This window comes from Hippocampus comes, unplaced genomic scaffold, assembly GCF_001891065.2.
Source record: "Hippocampus comes isolate QL1 unplaced genomic scaffold, H_comes_QL1_v1.1 scaffold17, whole genome shotgun sequence".
Classification (NCBI taxonomy): domain Eukaryota; kingdom Metazoa; phylum Chordata; class Actinopteri; order Syngnathiformes; family Syngnathidae; genus Hippocampus; species Hippocampus comes.
The window spans coordinates 2,736,027-2,755,315 of record NW_017805002.1 but is presented as its reverse complement, the minus strand read 5'-3'; the positions used below and the strand labels follow the sequence as shown (position 1 = coordinate 2,755,315).

Genomic DNA, 19,289 nt, shown 5'->3' with positions numbered 1-19,289 from the left:
GTCTGGTTGCTCCTTTTAAAAGTTATTTTGGATAGATCCTATACCAAACTTATAGAGGGTTGGTAACCAAAGAGGGTCTAATGGTCTTTTTACTGCTGTGTTAAAAATGGAAAGGCAATGAAAAATGGCCGGACATAAGCCTTCATAATCCCCTGTGACCTAAAGGCGGCATGTGCCCATACTTTTTAGCCACATAAAAATATAACAGCATGTCATTGTAACCACCTGTTTTTGGTTTGTTTGTTTTTTGTTGCCAATGAAGAATACAGTGGAGCGTCTCAATTTGAATTGGCCTCAAATTGTACAATGTTGCTGACATTTCTGAGAAAAAAAAAAAAAACACGCCTTGAAAGTCTCACTGAACTTGGAGTAGGTTGAAATAACATCCTGAGAGACCTCCGCATTTCTCAGGAGACTTCAGCACATCTTGGTGTAGAAGCCCACATACCTCGCGGGACTACAGCAGTCTCACAAGACTTCCTTATACTGTATCTAGTTGTGATTTAGCACATAGACTCAACTCAATTATATTTATAGAGCACTTTAAAACAGACACCGCTGTATACAAAGTGCTGTACATGGAGCAAAAATAATTCATACAACAGCAAACAATAAAACAATAAATTGATAACCAAGATAGTAGAAAGCACAAAAAGAGTGAAACTAAAAATCAAGTCTCATGCTTATTTGTTTATTCTTGGTGTTCCCTAGTAAATTCCCTTTTGCCAGCACTTTTGTTTATGCATTGTTTTTCCTGGCTCCTTGCGACCTGCGATTTCTGTTTGTACTTTGTCGGTGCACTTTTGTAAATAAATATTTTTGTTGTCACACTCTGTCTGAGCCTGCATTTCTGGAATCCAAAAACATTATTCGGTTCGGTCCAGTTCATGTAATTGGTTTTCTTATGTAAGTAGTACTTTTGTTAGACCTGTATTGTTAATCTTGCTCGTTTCGTTTCTCAAAATTCTACTTCCTTGTGTTTTTGTGACAAGCGATTTTGCATTATTCATTCTCTTTGTCAGTTGCAGGTACTTTTTGTTCATTTCGTATTATCCTGGCTCTTTGTGACCAGTGATCGGTGTACTCTCGGTTTTGCATGTTTATATAATAAAACTTTTAAAGCGATTTTGCATTATTCATTCTCTTTGTCAGTTGGAAGTACTTTTTGTTCATTTCGTATTATCATGGCTCTTTGTGACCAGTGATCGTTGTACTGTCGGTTTTGCATGTTTATATAATAAAACTTCATATTATCCTTGTCTATGTTTATGGGATCCCGTTCTTTCTGGAAAATCTGGAACCTGTATGGGTGCTTAAGACTTTTTCAGAGATCCAACTTGGATAGTCTGTCTTAAATATGTGCCGTTTGGTGAAGCATGTTTTCTGAAATGTAACAGGAGCCGCTCCGGAGTGATTTTTGGTGGGTGGGGGTTAGTGTTCAAGACCCTAGCACACCTACATTTTCATCAGTTCTCACATGATTGCAAAAACTAGTGAGTTTTTGGTAGGGCTGGACGATAATGGGAAAACATATTGATCACGATGATTTGATTGAGTTTGAAGTCACGACGATTAAAACGGTTATTCATTGATTTCAAAACTGAGCATTTTTTCTCCCATTAAAACTCAACTACACAAAACAATCATCACAGCCTCATGCCCATTCATCTCTGCACGTTGAACACTTTTTTTCTTGAACACTCTATTTTTGTTGTCAAGTACAAAATGACCTTGTAAATTTCACATTAAATTTAATCCTCTTGCATTTTCACTCGGCTGCATCCAAACTTTTGTTGCCTTGTATCTTTGCACACATTGAATTCCTGAATAAGCATTACCCTGTTCTGTTTATTATATTTATTTTATCTTATGTTATTTTTCCAAGTCTTGGGACTTACTGGGCTAACAAGGGATCTTGGAAATTGTGTTTCATTCCATGGAAATGTGTCTTGGGAACAAAAAGGCTCCTTACATTAATGAAAGTTTCTTGAATCTTTGAAAACTCAACTTTAAAAATATTCATTATTTGAAGGAATACCACTCCCAACGGCGATGCTGATGTCCTGTGAGCATTTGAATGGGATCCTCCATTGACTTTTGACGTTAGCGCTCGCAATGTGTTAAAAACAAAGCATGTTTTGTATTTCTATATACACTGTGTTTTTTTTTGTTGTGTGTTTAGTTTTACAGTAGACTCCAATTAGGGTGTCACTGAACAGTTCAAAGCACGCGCAAGGACGTCCGAATCGCATGCTACACGCTTGCTACACAAGCAACGTGGTGCATTCAGGGTACTTTCACAACTTCGGGGACTTGCAACGGCTTGGTGCCGTTCTGCACATGATTTTCTTTGATTATAACATTTTAAAAATTGACAGAAGCCAAAATCCTAATCTTGAGCTCCTCCAAAAGGCAATTTATTCATCTGAACAATATACAAGAGGGCCTCGCCGTGCCCACCTAGAAAAATTGTGACAAAGCAAGTCAGCGCAACTTGGTTACAGTAAACACGACACGTGTTTAGTGCATTGAGAAAACTAAAATCATAAATTTTGAGCAGTGGTGTAGTGGGGATTTTTTAAGTGGGTGTACGCGATTCTGGGATGTTCTATATATACATACAGAATATCAATCATAGGCTACAACACCAGTTGAACTTACGTTAAATTTAATGTTTTACGACTCCAAAATAATCACAGGACAACGTTATTAAGCATAACTCGCATTAGAACAATGATCAACAAACATTTCAATAAAAATTTAATGTGAGGTCGGGAGAAGTGGGTGGACGGCGTACCCCCGCGCACCACGCCCACTACACCCCTGATTTTGAGAGGTCGCGTATGACGCCAGACATTGAACATGATGACTAAGATAGTGTTTCTCAAAGAATCTGCGCAGTTGTACTGTTGTGTTCGAACTACGAATGCAAGCATGCAGTTGTTAATAGGGTATTTGGGCTCCCCCATGCATTTCATGTGTCCCCCTAAAAACTGAGGTCTGGTGTCAATAGTGAGGGAATGTGCACCTTTGGAATACAGTTTTATAATACATGCAGTAAAGACTGTTAATATTGTAACTTTAAACATTGCCTGTACTGTTAAAGTCACATCTTAATTCAGTGTCCTTTCTCGTCCTTTGAGAAAAGCAGTTCCACTTTATTATTTAATGTATAAAATCAGAACAAAAACGAACACATATGTTTCACTTTGCTGATTTATTGCAGTCATGATTTTTAAAACATTTTGTTGACCATTTGTAGAATTTCAAATAAATAAATTAAGTAATCTGAATTATTTAAGAAGACTACATTTTGTTTTTTCTTTACGCCATTACTGCTTCTTCCCTCTCTCAAATACGTCCCATATAACGCCCCCCAGCGGATTCATTCTGTGGAGAGAGCAAGAGAGAAGGAAAAAAGATGAACAACCATACAAAATAAACCATAAAATGTATCATCAAATTCAAACGCAACAAACCTCTAACAATGAGTTTAGTGGAACATTCTGCCTTGCCAAAGGAGTTGATTGCAACGACTTTGTATTCTCCGCTGTCCTTTGGCCGCACTCTGAGAATATACATGCAGCATACGCCGAAGGAGTTGGTGATGTAGTAGTTGCTGTCCGAGTTGATACACTGGTTATTGAGGAACCAGGACACGGTGGGTGTTGGGAACCCTCGCACGGCACACGTCATGTAGACCTGGTAACCTTTTGGTGGTGAATGAAGCTTCAGAGGGACCAAGATGGATGGGGGCCTCTCAAAGCTGATATGCGTCTTGTTGATTCCATTGTGCGTGATTGGAACTTGACGGAGAATAAAATGAACAATTAATGTCAAAAATAATGTGAGTTTGACTTTCAAATTCAACCCTTTGACATTCATTTCTACACTATTAAGATTCTTGGGAAGAGCAGTTGATAGTAGCAAACCTCTGTTGCTATTCATTCCCCATGTTGGTGACTGCGATGGCTCCGACAGCCCCATATCGTTCTTGGCGAAGATCCGGAAATGATATTCAAGCCCTGGTAGGATGTTGCTAACTGTGTGTGTATTTGTGAAGAGGCGGTCTGCAACAGTTTTCCACACCCTGGTGTTGGAGTCGCGTTGAGCCACCGTGTAGTAAAGTCTGTCATCAAGCTCCTGGTCTGGCGATGGAGCCCATGTTATCACCACTTTGCCGTGGACAGTTTGCTCCAGTTCCACTGGCCCTGGACTCTTCGGTTCATCTGGTTGCAAAACGGAAAACTATTATCATCATTCTCATTCTTATACTATTTCTGTGAATGAGACTTTAAAATAAAGTTGCAAAAGTGGAATTTGTTCTCTGCATTAGCCAAACCTTGAGCAGCAGTGCATTTTAGTGTCCAGGAGGCAAATCTAGTTTTGGGTAAATAACTTGGTCAAGGGAACAACCCAGCCACTGGGGGGCAGTGCCCTCCCCTGGGGGTGCACTGTTCCCCAGTGTCGGTCCCAAGCCCGGAGAAATGGGGAGGGTTGCGTCAGGAATGGCATCCGGCGTAAAACTTTTGCCAAGACGACCATGCGAGTTGGTAGGACGGTTTACAGGGGCGGATGGAAATTACTGACTCGCTGTGGCGACCCCTGAATAGGGACGTGCCGAGAGGAGAAGAAGAAGAAGAACTTGGTCAAGGGAACAGGCCAGAAATTCACCTTGCAATACATGCATTCCAAGCTGGAATTGAAGCAGCAGTACTACCTGCTCCAATATGCCAATCCATATTGTGCAAATGGAAGTAATGTAAGTAAATGTAAGTGGAAATTACTGATCCCGATCTTCAAAGGTTTTGGACTTTATAACTCTGAGGCAACAATTCGACGTGGTTTTACAGAAATGTCCAGCCTCACTAGTTGCTCTTAATTTGACACTTTAAATAAAGAGAGCCTTTCTTTTTACCTGTGACTCTAACCTCAACATCAAAGGAAGCCTGCCCAACGGAGTTTTTGGCAGTGATAGTGTAGATGGCAGAGTCAGAGCGCTTCGATGAGGGAATAACAAGCTGGGACATTCCTTCAGAATTGATGATTTTTATCCATGGGGGTAACGCTTCGTCATCCTTGAACCATGTGATCTCCGGTGGGGGTTCAGCCTGGATACATTAGATATCACTATCAGGTCATTGTGAAGTGTCTTTGAAGATTCTCATACTGACAGCGTGTGTTCATACCTACCTCATAAAGAAGGGTTACACGTACTGAATTTCCTGCTCTGACAACAATGAAGTCCTCTGGGTCTTTGAAGTAAGGCCTCACTGGGATGGCAAGACAAAACCATCATCACTGCCCCAAATTAACACTTATTATATTTACAGAATTAGAGATAAACAACTTACTGTTGGGATTCTTTGCACACACTATTGCAGACGGGGGGCTCGGATCCCCGGCTCCAGACTCATTAATTGCAAGAACCCTGAACTCGTACTCTGCTCCCTCAGTGACGTCTTTAACTGCATAGTTGACGTCTGCAGTGAAGATAAAAACAATGCGGCTATCATAACTGACTGCTATTAAAACGCGCCATACAGGATGCTTGCATGTCCGTGACTAACCTTCAATCGGTTCATTCACCGCGTTCAAGGAAATCCACTGATTTGTGTCTTTCCTCCGTTTCTCTATTTGATAACCGATGACGGGCACTCCCCTGTCGTCTTCGGGTGGGGTCCATGTCAGTGTGATACAGGTCTTTGAGGCACTGACCACTTGGGGGGCACCGGGTGGTCCAGAGAGTACTGAAGTAAGAGGCAAGTTAACATTAATAACATCGTTACAGGGAGTAATTGGATATCATCTACACATTGACTGCAGGAGATTTCAAAAATAATATTCAGGGAGCCTAAGGGGATTGCTTAATGAGACTTGTTTCACAGTTACTCACTCATGACGCCAGCCATTATGCTATCAGCAGTTTCCAGGGAGTCGCCAAGGCCCTCTGAGTTCTCTGCATAGATTCGATAGCTGTACTTCTTCCCGTGGGTCACATTCCTGTCCCGAAAGCTTGTCTTGTCACCGGGGACGTGGCCAAGTTTGGTCCACAGACTGTGGCCCGCCTGTTGGCGCTCGATGACGTAGTTGGTGACGGGGCATCCGCCGTCATCTTTTGGAGGTTTCCATTTAATCACAATGAGAGATGAGGTGGTGTCAAGTGTCTCCACCGGACCCTCCGGCGGACCTGGACGATCTGTGCGGAAGAACATATTTGTTTTACATTTGAAATAGTGCTTGAAAAAATTGCGATGGGTTTGACCTTTTCTCCATTCATCGCTATTCCTCATTGAGCTTGGCACACACTACGCGATTCTTAGAAGTGCTCATTTTAAATTCTATCTTATATTGGATGAGTTAATCGCCTTGTGACAGAAATTCAAAGAAGTCAAGAAGTTCGGTATTTACGCAGTCACCCTAGAACAATCGAGAGACATGATTTGAATGCTCTCACTATATGTTTGAGTTCTTCCTGTTCCACTTGTTAATGTCGCTAGTGCGCTTTCAAACTCTTGCAGATTGTCAAATTGGGTCATAACAAAACAAGGTGTTCCTCATAACAGTGTGCTGTAAATATCTGCGACATCCGAAATTCACCAGCTTGGAATATGGCTAGAATGGGTCTCAATTCGCCCAGGGTTTGCCCAGCTTTAGTTTGAATGATGACTTGTCTTACCGAGAACAAAAAGCTGAGAGGTTGCCTCCGCGGTCCCAAATGGATTTTTAAGCTGAATTTTAATTTCCCCCGTGTCTGCCCGCAGGCAGTCCCTGAAGAGCAGCCGGCTGTGATTGGGCTCCTTCACAACCTTTACTCCTCCTCCATCTTTGACCTCGATGCCGTTCCTAGACCACTTGACGATCAAAGTCTCCTGAGGGGCAAAGGGCATTTTGAAAGTGGCGTTCTGCCCCACGCTCACTGTCAACGGCTTGCAGAACTTGTGAAGGTCGTCCGGGTCAAATTCCGGTATGTCTACAATGCACAAAGTGTAATTAAGTATAATGCATGGGAATGAGCGTTTGTAACGTTTCAAGTCAATTTTACCTCCGACGATGACCTTTCCTTGCGTACTCTGATCCCCTGATACGAAGAGGTACAGGCCAGAATCATCATCTTGGCAGTTTTTAAAAGTCAGCATATGAGAGGTGGAGTCTTTGATTATGCTGATTCCAGCACCAGCGCTTATCTAGGAAATCATCGGCAAAAGGAAAGTCAATTTGTGTTACGCTGCTCTCCAAAATATAAACATTAAGACAAAAACCAATCGTATTGCTCAATGTGTCTCCATCCTTGTCAGTTTCGATCTAGGAAATCATCGGCAAAAGGAAAGTCAATTTGCTCAATGTGTCTCGATCCTTGTCAGTTTCACGGCTTGCTGTCGTGCAGGCCTGGCCAATCCATCGCTTCCAAGCCGCATATCTGGTCATTTACTCGGTTTCATGAGTCTCTTCAAGCCCTTTTCACACTGAGTTTAGCAGGGTGCAGTGCGCCATAGTCAACCTGATTCTTTGTGTATGTGGTCGGGAGGGGCAGGCACCGCAACGGAATGGAGTGTTGTTGAGTGTCGCTGCATGGCTGGAGGAAGTCTGCTGTCAGCAAGTGTCCTCTCATTAAACATTATTCTATTCTTAAATCGGTGTCGTCGTGACATCAAAAAGCGTTTCCGAGAGAAACTGGCGGAGTGATTTCCTGCTATTTGGTGGACTTATTTACAGATAACGATGTGAGGACAGTAGAGGAAGCTTTGATACATGCAGCGCATTTATCAACATTGAAAGACGCATCGATTTCACGTGCATGCGCTTTGACGCAAATGACAGGGGAAAAACATTGAGCAGTGTTGGCCTACCCAGTTTGCTTTTAAAATGGGAGGAGTAAAATGCACATCAAAACAAAATTATGAAGATGAGAACAGGCCATTTTAACACAGTTTTTGTTTGACATAATGGCAAGCCATTCTTCTTTATATGTTTAGGCATCATTGAAACTTTTCAAGGCTTCAAATCTTCAGTGGCACTTTTGTTCACTCGATGTAAACGTCAACCATGAATTTCCAAAAGGAACCGAACTTCACAAGGACAAAGTCAGGCAGCAAAGTTGACTCAGTTGTTTCCAAAATATATGAAGCATTCGTATGAACTTCTTTTGAACAGTGTACAACTAAAAAGGAGTTTGTCAAAGAGAGCTAGGGAGTTGGGGGACGAGATGGAAGCAGTTTCTGTGTGCCCACGTGTACGGTGTGAATCTCTGCACTAACACAGTAAATACTGTGGCTCTTTGCCTCTGACTGGTTGGCTATCCCTGCTGAACCGTAATTCCTTAAGTCCTGACTCGAACTCTGGTTTATATTCACCAACGAAAGGTGTGAAAGCTCTACGACCTAAGCGTTTATTCTTTCATCACACTCTCTCAAAAATCAATGTAAAAAGCATTTACTGGCTCTCCATTTTTGAACCAGGTCCCGTCGCAGTCCATGTTCATGATGACTTTTAGTTCAGCCGACTTCCCACGTAGACAGTAAATATCGGAAAGGCCACAAGTAATCACAGGATCTGAGAAAAGCAACAGAGTGATAGTTTAGTATATTTTTCTCTGGTTAGTCTAAAAAAATTTACAACACCCCAAGGGTCAATGATAACATCATGAATCCTGTACAAACAATGATTTTTGCCAGAGCAAAGAACAATCAAAAACATGTAATTCGCGCTGTACTTCATTAATCATGTGTCTGAATGTTTTTTGTTTTTTTTTGGTACTGTAATGTTTGACCTGGCACAGACAATGCTAGTGCACCTATGTTGTCAAATGATTCTTATACTTAATTCTGAATAAACGTCATCCATTTTTTTTTTCAAATAAACTTCATGTTACTTTCTTTTTACATTCAATTTTCTTCCTAGCTCGGCAACCGCTTTATCAGGGGGCATATCTGCCGATTTCTCATTTCCTGTTAAGCATTTACGTTTACCGGTTGTTGCTGTGTCAACAATTTATCAATGCAGGTATACGGAAAATTGATGAACAGCAAAAAAAAAAAAAAAAAAAAAGCAACTGTAGCAGAAGCTAAGTACCGTTTATTGCTCGCTCAAAAACTTTCCCTCAAAACCGCATGTGCATCCATTTGTTTTTCTTACCGCTGTTCACTGCCTCTCCAGCTGATGGAGCTGGGGCCATGTCTGCTGGTTTATGACTTCCTGTCAAACATAGTTGTTAGTAGTCGCTGTTTCAACAATTTATCAACGCAGGCATACTGACAATTGATGAACAGCATCAGTCAATTCAACAGCTAAAAACCATCTGTCGACGTCGCCACAGCCATTTGTGTTGTCCTTACCGCCACTTCCCACCTGCTTGGCAACCGGTCTAGCTAGGGCCACGTCTGCCGGTTTATCACCTTCTGTTAAACATCAGCTTTAGTAGCTGCTGTTTCAATAACTTAACATTGTGGGCATAATGTCAGTGGATGAACAGCAGTCGAAACTAAGCAAACAGCGACAAAGAAAACAATGCAGCAAAAGTGCATTGGACTGTGAGTTGTAATTATGAAACATAAGTGTTTCACCTGTCAAAGGTTTTTTTTGATTGTTTTTTTGTTGAAACGGTACCTGTTAATGTACTGTATATGTACATTTTGATTGATGACGGAGTTGTAATTTCCGAATTTATCCTCTAGTTCAGGGGTTTCAAACACATTTTTATCGCGGGCCACATTATATTTACTGTTGCCCTTGGAGGGCTGGTGTGACTGTGAAACCATATGGAGAAATCAAGTATAAGGGTTTATTCAACTATTGTTTAAGTTACTGTAATGAGGGGTTTGGTCACAATAAAATGCATACAATACCAATCTCATTTATTAAATATGAGAATTTGAAACTTTGGGACAGAGCATCATAGAAGTTGACATTTTTGATTTGCTCTAAGGGGCCAAATAACATGATGAGGCGGGCCAGATCTTGTCCCCGGGCCTTAAGTTTGACACCAGAGTTCTAAATCGAGCGACCATGCTCCAGTTGCTATTTGACTACTTATATAAAAACAGATATACTGCACAGTGTTTCACATAAATATTACAGCATACACATTGACACAGTTAATCATTTTAGTCTTGTTAGATATTGACTTTTGCCCGGAATTCATATCTAGCTATCTATCTATAGATAAGATAGCTAGATATGATATCTCTCTCTCTCTCTCTCTCTCTCTCTCTCTCTCTATCTAGAGTAATGTCAAGCAGTCAACCAGCTCTCCAAAATGCTGCTGCTCGCCCCCTAACTGGAGCTCGTAGGAGAAAGCACATCACTCCAATTCTGGCCTCCCTTTTCTGGCTCCCTGTACATTTTCGAGTTGATTTTCAGATAATTTTGTCTTTAAATCTTTCACTGCTCTCGCTCTAGCTCACCTCTCTGAGCTCCTCCACCTCAACATCCCTGCTCGGTGCCTCAGGCTAGCGGATGAAGTGCTACTGGAGGTTCGGAGGACTGAACGGAACTTTTGTTCGGCGTTGGGCACGTCCCTTCTCCATCTTTAAAACTCATTTTATGACCCATTTTTATTCTTTGGATTTGGACTCAGCATGAGACTCATGTTTTAATATCTTATTAAGCTCACTCTTTTATGCTATACATGGTTTTAACTCACTTTGTTTTGGTATGTCAGATTTTTTTTTTACTTTATGGACCTTATTTTCCGCACTAAAAGGTGCACTGGATTATGAGGCGCACCTTCAATGAATGGCCTATTTTGTCATTTTTTTCATACATTGGGTACACCACATTATAAAACGCAATCTACAATGCATCCACTAGATGGAGCTACGCTCAAAGAAACGCCAACAGAACGATCAGATGTCAGTAAAACATATTTGATAAAGCAGTGACACAGTTCACTTAACCGACAGCAAGTTATAACATTGACTCGTTAACGTTGAACTCCCTTGCCGCTGCTCTATTTCTATGTTCAACTGTGTAATCAATCGTCTTAAGTTTGAACTCTGAGTTGTCAGCATGTCTCGAGCAAGGAGCCATTTTGGGGTCGAAATATTACCGTAATGACCATACACAAGGCGCATCGGATTTTAAGGCGCGCTGTGAGCTTTTAAGAAAATGGAAGGCTTTTAGGTGCGCCTTTTAGTGCGAAATATACTGTACAGCATTTTGTATGCAGCTGTGGTTGTTTTTCATGTAATCTCCAAATACAGTTGAGTTGAGCCATATTCAAGTCAAGTCCAGTCAAGTACAACTTTATTGTCAAATGTGCTGTATTGCCCTTAATGTTTGGTAAAGTGTTGCGTTGGGCATTCTTACTTGGTTTGGGGGTTTCGGGTGGGGGTGCCGCTTCTTCTGCAGCTTTGATTTGTTCTTTCATTTCCTCTTTCTGTATGGCCAACTTTTCCTGCTGCTCCTGAGCCACCTTCTGCAGGTCGATACCAGATCCGCCAGCCTTTGTTGTCTTCCTTATCGACTTCTTGCCCTGATCTGCATCTTTATCAGCTATGAGAGAAGGGTGCGCTGAAGGGCCGCGGAGAATTTAATGATCATCAAAATGTGGATTCAGAAACATACCTTCAACAACAAGCCAGGCACTGCATGATTTTATTCCTGCAGTGGCAGAATAAATGCCTTTGTCCACAACCATGCAGTCTTTGACAACGAGCCTATGAATGAGCTTGTCCTCCGAAACCTCAATGTCATATTTATCTCCTTGTTCCAAGGGCAAATTCTTGCCGGACCAGGAAATTTTGGCGAGGGGAATTGAAAGGACACACTCGAATACGGCGTCTTCTCTCTCCATCGCCTTCACTTCCTGAATTTTCACCAAGAAATCAACCATGGGAACTGAAATACAAATAAGGTAAAATCACATCAACAAAGACGAACTGCTGCATGGCTACTGTAAGAGGAATCAAGATTTTAAAATGTACGCTCTTGGCCTGTGAATATTTAGAATCCTGACTAGGTGCTGTGTTGACTTACTTTTAAAATCTGTGGAAAATATGTTCACATTTTCTACATCCAACTGGTAGAATCCACCATCTTCTGGCCTTAGATCCCTCATGGTGAAAATATACTTTCGCCCTACTTTCCTCAAGCTGTGCTTCATCGTGTCTCCCAGTTCTTTTGTGTAAGGAATCATTTCACCATCCTGTGGAGGGAAGTCATAATTCAGTGCAGGAACGCTTTGAGAAAACACATTGAAGCCGAAAGTATGTGAAACAAAATGGGGGAAAAAAAATTAGCCTGAACAGTATGATCCACATTTCATAGAAGAGAAGTGTATTCTTCTTTTTTTTTTTATTTTAATAAGGCTGAAGTTTGCGTAAACACTTTGAATGATCCAGGTTTCTCCATGACCTTTCATGGGATTGTAAATAGTGTAGCCTTGTTTTCACCTGACCTTATACAGGTATATTGAGCTGCTCTGCTCAATGAGGTCCATGTCAATCTCAAAGGATGCGGTACCGTCTGCATGCACCCGAATAGGTCTCAGGTTGGATATATTCTTGACAAACTGTGTTAAAAAAGAAAACAGAAATGCAAATGAAATAAATTGACATAAAAATGTCTGCAGAGTTATGTGCTCTTTAACCATAAAAAACAAACAAACAAACAAACAGTGTAACCTCAGCTTGTTCCTCTTCTCGCTCCTTCTTCATTTCATTAAGTTTCTTCAGCATCCAGCGGAAATCAGTCACTCCGTACTCTGCGCAGATTCTCTCGTAGTCTTTCTTATCAGCGCTAAGTAGCAGCTCCCAAAGTTTAGGATCCAACTCGCCGTCTTTCTTCTCCGTTTGCTCCGATTTTCGACGCACTTTGCTAAATAAAAGAAACAGGTGTGGTTTTGTTGGGTTGGCTTTTTGAGAGAACTCGACGACGATCACAAAGACAACTTGCCTTTTTCGTAGGATTTTCTTAAAACCACCGTTAATGGGTTCTGTTGCGTTTTGCTGGGCTTTATTCTTTTTGTAGCCAACTGAAAAACACAAATGCCCTTGGTTTATTGTTACGATAGAAAACATTTAAGGACTGTTTTTTTTAAGTTAATCAAAGTACTGGTAAAAAACAAAGAAACATTTCCCACCTTCTGGTTCATTTTTTGTAACCCTGTCAATAGAAGAGTCTTACCTTCAATAACATTCAGAACAACGGTCACCGTGGCTTGTCCGAATTCATTGGTCGCAAAACATTTGTATGTGTCTGCTTGAGCCGCTGTAACATTTGGCATCTGGAAGATTCAGAACATAATCTGGGTGAGTGACTGAGTGAATTTCACATTCTTTGTGTCAATATAAAAGCACATTTGCTGAAATGCAATGGACCGAATTCATCAGCCAGAGGACGGCGCAGTGAATGACTGGTTAGCAAGCCCACCTCCCATTTCGGAGGTCATGGGTTTGAATCTGGATTCCGGTATTCCTGTGTGGGGTTTGAATATTTTCCCCGTGCCTGCGTGTGTTTTCCATAGGGCAGTGGTTCTTAACCTGGGTTCGATTGAACCCTAGGGGTTCAGTGAACTGGTCTCAGGGGTTCATCGGAGCCTCTGCCATGGAGGTCAAGACACACGCGACTCAACATGTCAATTAGTTATGATACGCTCGCTTGGCCATCACTGGCTGCAGATGATCACATTACATTGCTTGTCCAATCAGTGCTGCGGGAAATTTAGTTCGCTCAGTAGTCAATGTGTGACTGTCGTGATAGCACGTCATCAAAGTTGAAAAACGTTGCTTTTGTCTTGAAATGTTATTTACTTTTTTCTGATTTTAATAAATGTGTTTTTTAAATATCTTGAATTTGTAAAAAAAATATATACCGCTATATTTATTTTTCATTAATGAACTGTTCGGTGAATGTGCATGTTAACTGGTTGGGTTTGGTACCTCTAAGAAGGTTAAGAACCACTTTTTTAGGGATTCTGTTTTCCTCCCAGTTTCCAAAAACATCCACGGCACGTTAATGGAACACTCGAAATTGTCCATAGGTGTGAATGGGAGTGTGAATGGTGGTTTGTCTCGATGTGCCCTGTTTTGCTTCACTTGCCTCAAACGTATGCTCATTGGAGTTGGCGTCGTATTTGCTCTGATATTTTGAAGTATCAGACACATCTCCATTGTTTCTGCTCCATGCCACGGTGGGTTTTGGATCTCCGGTGACAATGGCTTTAAAGAAAGCAAATTTCCCTGCAGAATGCAAACATGCGTGTACAACGATTGTGATTAATACAATTTGATCTGTGAAATACGAGTCGAATCATATGTTTCATGTTTATTGAGTGAGTCATTAGTGCAGTACAGTATGCTTACCTTCTTGAATAGTCAAAGCGATTGGCTTGCGAGTAAAGTCTGGATGGCTCTTCCCCTCTGGTAGCGTCTCTATGAACTGCGTAATCATCACTCCGGGAACGCGTGATTTTTTCCGGATACCCACTGAGAGACCATTGCAGAAACATGATGGTTTTATCCGCGAAAACGATAACATTTAAAGGCTGCTATCTCCAACCAAAAATTCATTGTCACTTCTAATCACATCACCAGCATTGTTAGAGCATGCTGTGACCCATTCTAATACATGAAGTATTAAAATGTCCAATTAAATTTAACCTATAGCATACACTGGTTGCACCCCCAATATGTAGTACCAAGCCTACATATCTACATCTGAAAAGTATTATTCATCCATTGCATAGCAATATGTCATGCCTCTGTAAATACGAGTGAGGAAAAAGTATTAAGATGGGTGATAGATAACGAGCTTTTCTGCAGTTCCCCGAAGCCTACCTTCATTCTCTGCCGCTGGCCCTGATAAGGCAGTAAAGCATTCAAATAGCACATGTCAGGATGGTGGCATTGGATTAACCCATTCACCTGAGATCATGATACCGAATCACTTGACGGCAGTTGGTACAGTAATAGAGGACTAAACTTCATCTTTTTAGTTTAGGTCATGGCGTAGTTGTTCCATTCGTTTCATTAAAAAGTCCACAGTTTTGGCATGTAGCTTCCTCAAGTCATTTGGATAGATAAAATAGCCATAAAAAATGTAGCTTCTTTGATGTTCTGAATTAAGAATATATACTTTAAGAGTTGTGACGTACTTCGGACAGAATGACAACCAGTCGTTTATCTTTATTTTGTTTTGCTCTGCTTACCTTGGCCAGTGGCTGTGCCATCTGTGACTTTGGATCTTTTGAACATCTTGGATCCTTGTTGGATTCTTGAGACGAAAAAAAAAGAAAGTAGCAATGTTAAGAACTAAATATTCACTTGGCCCCACCTCCCCCAAAAGAACTAGACCAAGAAAGTTCAAATAGAACCACTATACCCACCTCCTGCACTGAAAAATGTTGCCAACACAATTCAATCACGTGCAACTGATGTACATGTCTGAATTAAATGCATCCAAAGGAACCAATGGATTTTTTTTTTCAGTGTGCAGACGGTTTTTGGGGAATTTATCTGAAAAAAGGGGGCGGGATTAACGATGAACCCTATATCTTGATCTACACCAAAACAGAAGGCGCTCTTAAAATGTTTACAAACATATACTAACAAATTACAATTAAAAACAAAACGACATCATCAAAAATAAAACGTTTATGTTGCCTTTTCATCCTTCAAGATGATGGATTCATCATAATATTAATTTCAGCCACCTTAAAATATCATGACGTGGCTTCTTTCTGTTTTGTTGTCATTGCAGTGTATTACTTTGATACTCGAGCAGACTTGGCAACCCACTCTTTTTTTTTTATGATCCGTCAGTCCTATTTGCAGTACAGTTCTGTATAATAATATTTTATTACCCCAATGATTGCTGAACTTAGAAGGACAAATGTCACTTGACGAAAATAAAGTGACGGGGCATGTTTTTGTCATGGATTCAATATATCCTGGGGGGTAAGGGGGCCCATGAGGGTATTTTGCAGCGATGTCATTTGAATAAAAGTGCCTGAAATACAACTGCCACATTGCCATAAATAATGTATGTTATCATCCAAAGAGTGAGGTACCGAGATGCCCAATTCCGAATGTATCCTGTGTGGTGTGTGTAAACCCATCGCTATTTGATTGTATTTTCCAGTGACCTATCACTGTTGGGTACTTTCATATGTTTTACTTTCATGTTGTGCTCCTGAAAGCCAGAGAGCCTCGAAGGCACCAAATGTTTGAGTTGCAGGGTTGAATTGACCCCAACGTCCCTGCAGCTGCAAGGGCCCTTTACAGCAGCTCGGGTTTACTTTTGTGTTTGTAACTTTATTTTGCATGCCATATTTTGCATTTCTGTACCAAAGGTGAACCAAACTGTGAACTTAACACAAAGTTATGTACCGAAGTGTGAAGTTTGGTGTACCATCAAATCCACTTATTCTGAGCTGAGTTCAGAATCAAAATGTTAAAATACTTGCAATGTAAATCAGCTGACACAAGTTTTAGCTTAGTTACATTACCCACGTTTTGCCATATGAGGCTTATCCTGTAATTCAAGGTGAATCGGCACACTGGCACGCGCTGACTCACAGTTTATCTTTAAACTCCACGCTAGCATCCTTTCGGCGTGCTATTTTAAGCCTTATGGCATATGACGTTCCATCATTTCAAAATATCTTTCTGACATAATTTCTTCGGCACATTTGTCAAATACGCCAACATTCTCTCACAGAAACTGTCGGTGGTGTCATCTGTTCATTCATATGACTGTAATACGAGAAGCATCCCATCGAATTAGCACTCGGATCACGCGAAGGCTATGGTTGTCTGCAGTCGACATCAGAGGTGGGATTAGAAAACCGATGGTCACATGATAGGTCAAATGGCCAATAAAACAGAGATCTTTCCACCCGGGCAGCTTCCTAATGGGGTTGTAAATAATTGTCGACTTGACCAGACGCTTGTGACATGGCAGCGTTTTTGCATGTTTAGTCACCTTAGACTTAGAGGAATTGAGAGGCCTACTGTATCTCAAAGCCTGTTAAATAACGTTTTTTTTTTTTTTGTTTGTTTTAACAACATAAAATTCACTCAAAATGGAGAAGTGTAGCTACACTTTTGTTGGGGGAAGGAAAGTATTTTTATTTGTAAGGCACATTTTACCCACAGTAATTTAGATGCTCTACAAAAGGCATCAGATGTAAAAAGCAAACCCACAAGGGTGAATTAAATTAAAAGTGAGCTCAAATGCAAACAGAGAAGACGAAAATGAAATTAAGATCCAAAAATAAAGATCAGTTAAGACAGTGCAGCTGGATCTTAGATTTCATTTACTCACAGGCAGCAACAAGTCAGTCTTGGTCAGTCTTGATTCAAAAGAACCGAGAACGGGAGCAAATCTGCAGTTTTCTCTTGAGTTTGTTTGAAATATGTCATGCATTAAAACAATTTATTTCGACCGCAAATTATGCGGCGCTTCATACAGTAAAAGTAATTTTGAAATCAATTACGTAACAGATGAAAATTCAGTGGAAAACCCTTCCAACTGGAGTGATACTATCCACTTTTTTGGTGAGGACCCAAACAGCAACAAATTAGGTACCCCACCAAAAAGTCTGAATCTCATGTGATTTAATCAGAATCAGAATCATCTTTATCTGCCTAGTATGTAGAACACACAAGGAATTTGTCTCCGGTAGTATAGGCTACACTAGTATTGCAATAACAAGCAGCTACGACAAACAAAGACATGACATATAAGCATCAAAAGACTTTCCATAGTGTAAAGGTACCATGACTAAGTAAAAGTTCTTTTTTTTGAACCACAAAGAAACATCTGGACTCGGTATTAAAAGGTGCACTGATTGGACTAAAGAGCATCTCAAACTTTTTTTTTTTCGTGTACTCAGTTTGACGCATCACAAACCCCAGAGGACGGCATCATAAAAATGGTTAAAATGAAGACGTCGCTAAGGTCAAGTTCAAAACACATGTTTTGTAGGGAGTTGCGAGGTGCAACAGCTGTGAAAGGCCAGATTGCTAATTTTGGTTTATTGCTCAAATGGGGTTTTGACATTTTATGCACCACGATGTGTGCTTTACACTCAAGGCAAAATAGGAAATACTGCATCAAATTTGGATAGTGTTGCATTTTTCTCTACTCCAAAACATGACCGGAGAATAGCAGCCAGACATGTTGTGAAGTCATTGTTAAGAATACAAACAAACTAATTTGGACCAAATACTTTTATTACACCGTTGTCCGGAATCTAAATGACTTATTTGTTCAAAATAAAGGGGTGTCCCAACATTTTTGTCATAATTCTCTCCTTTCATAACATGGGCAAATCTTGCTCAAATGATCTCAAATTTTAACCAGATGTGAACACACTAATTTTTCCCCCCTACTCCTGTTCTCTTCAAGCAAAATTCAATCTCTGTGAAATTGGTTGGAACATCAATATCCATTTGAAAATGCTGTTTTTTGCAGAATTTTTGTTTGTGTAGAACACTGGTGTCAAACTAAAGGCCCGGGGGCCAGATCTGGCCCACCACATCATTTCCTGTGGCCCGCGAAAACTAATCAGACATGTCGACCCCCATGATGCTTGCTAAAATCTCTTCCAAAAATGTAAAATTCTTAGATGTACTAAATAAAAGATACTGTTGTGTAATAATTTTTTTTGTTACCAAAGCCCTCATGACAGGAACTTAATAGCTGAATAAAGCGTTAGTCTTTATCTGCTTCCAGTCATAACAGCACTCCAAGGGAAACAGTAATAGAAATGTGGACTGCCACAAAAAATGAGTTTGACACCCCTGGTCTAGAACATTTGCAATGGGTACTCAGATATGTTACAAATGAATGAAAATGTTGGGACACCCTCTATTGTCTTTTGAGCAAGCTGGAAATGTGATAAATCCCATGTACTATACCTTGTAATTTGATACCAGTGAATTTTAGCTTAAAAACTCATAGCCCTTGAGGAAATCGGCGAAATGATCAGTTGTGATGACGACCCAAAGCATTGAAAAACTCCTAATGTCTGATCGATGAACTTACCCCCGAGCTTCTGCGGTCCTCCCCTAGCTTCCCAAGTGTGCGTCTTGCCTCCCTCCTCCACAAGCTATTAAGTCCTTGAGAGGAATGTCCAGCAAGTGACTCTGCAGTGAAGTGCCCACTTTGTCTGACGCGGTCGCTGCCAAGAAAGATGATCGCCTTTTTTGTTTTTGACCTAAATTGCCACCTCTGGGAAAACGGGCAGGAGGGAAGGCCTGACGGCGCGTGACGATGACCGCACTCTCCTCCCAGCAGGAGTGTGAACTTTTTAAGTAGATGCAATTGCACTTGACATATGTCAC

The 19,289-nt window shown here is 40.9% G+C and overlaps 1 protein-coding gene across 3 annotated transcripts; it reads right to left on the bottom strand.

The window, feature by feature from the left end:
* Positions 1 to 3,205: 3,205 nt before the first annotated feature.
* On the bottom strand, positions 3,206 to 19,110 carry igfn1.4 (immunoglobulin like and fibronectin type III domain containing 1, tandem duplicate 4). Of its 3 annotated transcripts, XM_019855943.1 has the most exons (24): positions 18,991 to 19,109; positions 15,149 to 15,213; positions 14,778 to 14,798; positions 14,304 to 14,426; positions 14,041 to 14,180; positions 13,126 to 13,225; positions 12,895 to 12,973; positions 12,624 to 12,816; positions 12,398 to 12,511; positions 11,977 to 12,145; positions 11,566 to 11,838; positions 11,308 to 11,493; positions 9,136 to 9,195; positions 8,438 to 8,553; positions 7,046 to 7,187; positions 6,680 to 6,973; positions 5,897 to 6,199; positions 5,571 to 5,750; positions 5,355 to 5,483; positions 5,194 to 5,273; positions 4,919 to 5,111; positions 3,933 to 4,229; positions 3,480 to 3,806; positions 3,206 to 3,390 (listed from the first exon to the last, which is right to left on the bottom strand). In XM_019855943.1, exons 2-24 carry the CDS (start codon positions 15,192 to 15,194, stop codon positions 3,386 to 3,388), a joined length of 3,570 nt encoding a protein of 1,189 aa, XP_019711502.1. In that variant the 5' UTR covers positions 15,195 to 15,213; positions 18,991 to 19,109; the 3' UTR covers positions 3,206 to 3,385. The 3 variants fall into 3 exon arrangements, with proteins under 3 accessions (XP_019711502.1, XP_019711509.1, XP_019711519.1); XM_019855950.1 differs by lacking the exon at positions 9,136 to 9,195 and having other exon boundaries at positions 18,991 to 19,110; XM_019855960.1 differs by lacking the exon at positions 3,206 to 3,390 and having other exon boundaries at positions 3,614 to 3,806; positions 4,090 to 4,229; positions 18,991 to 19,110.
* Positions 19,111 to 19,289: the final 179 nt, after the last annotated feature.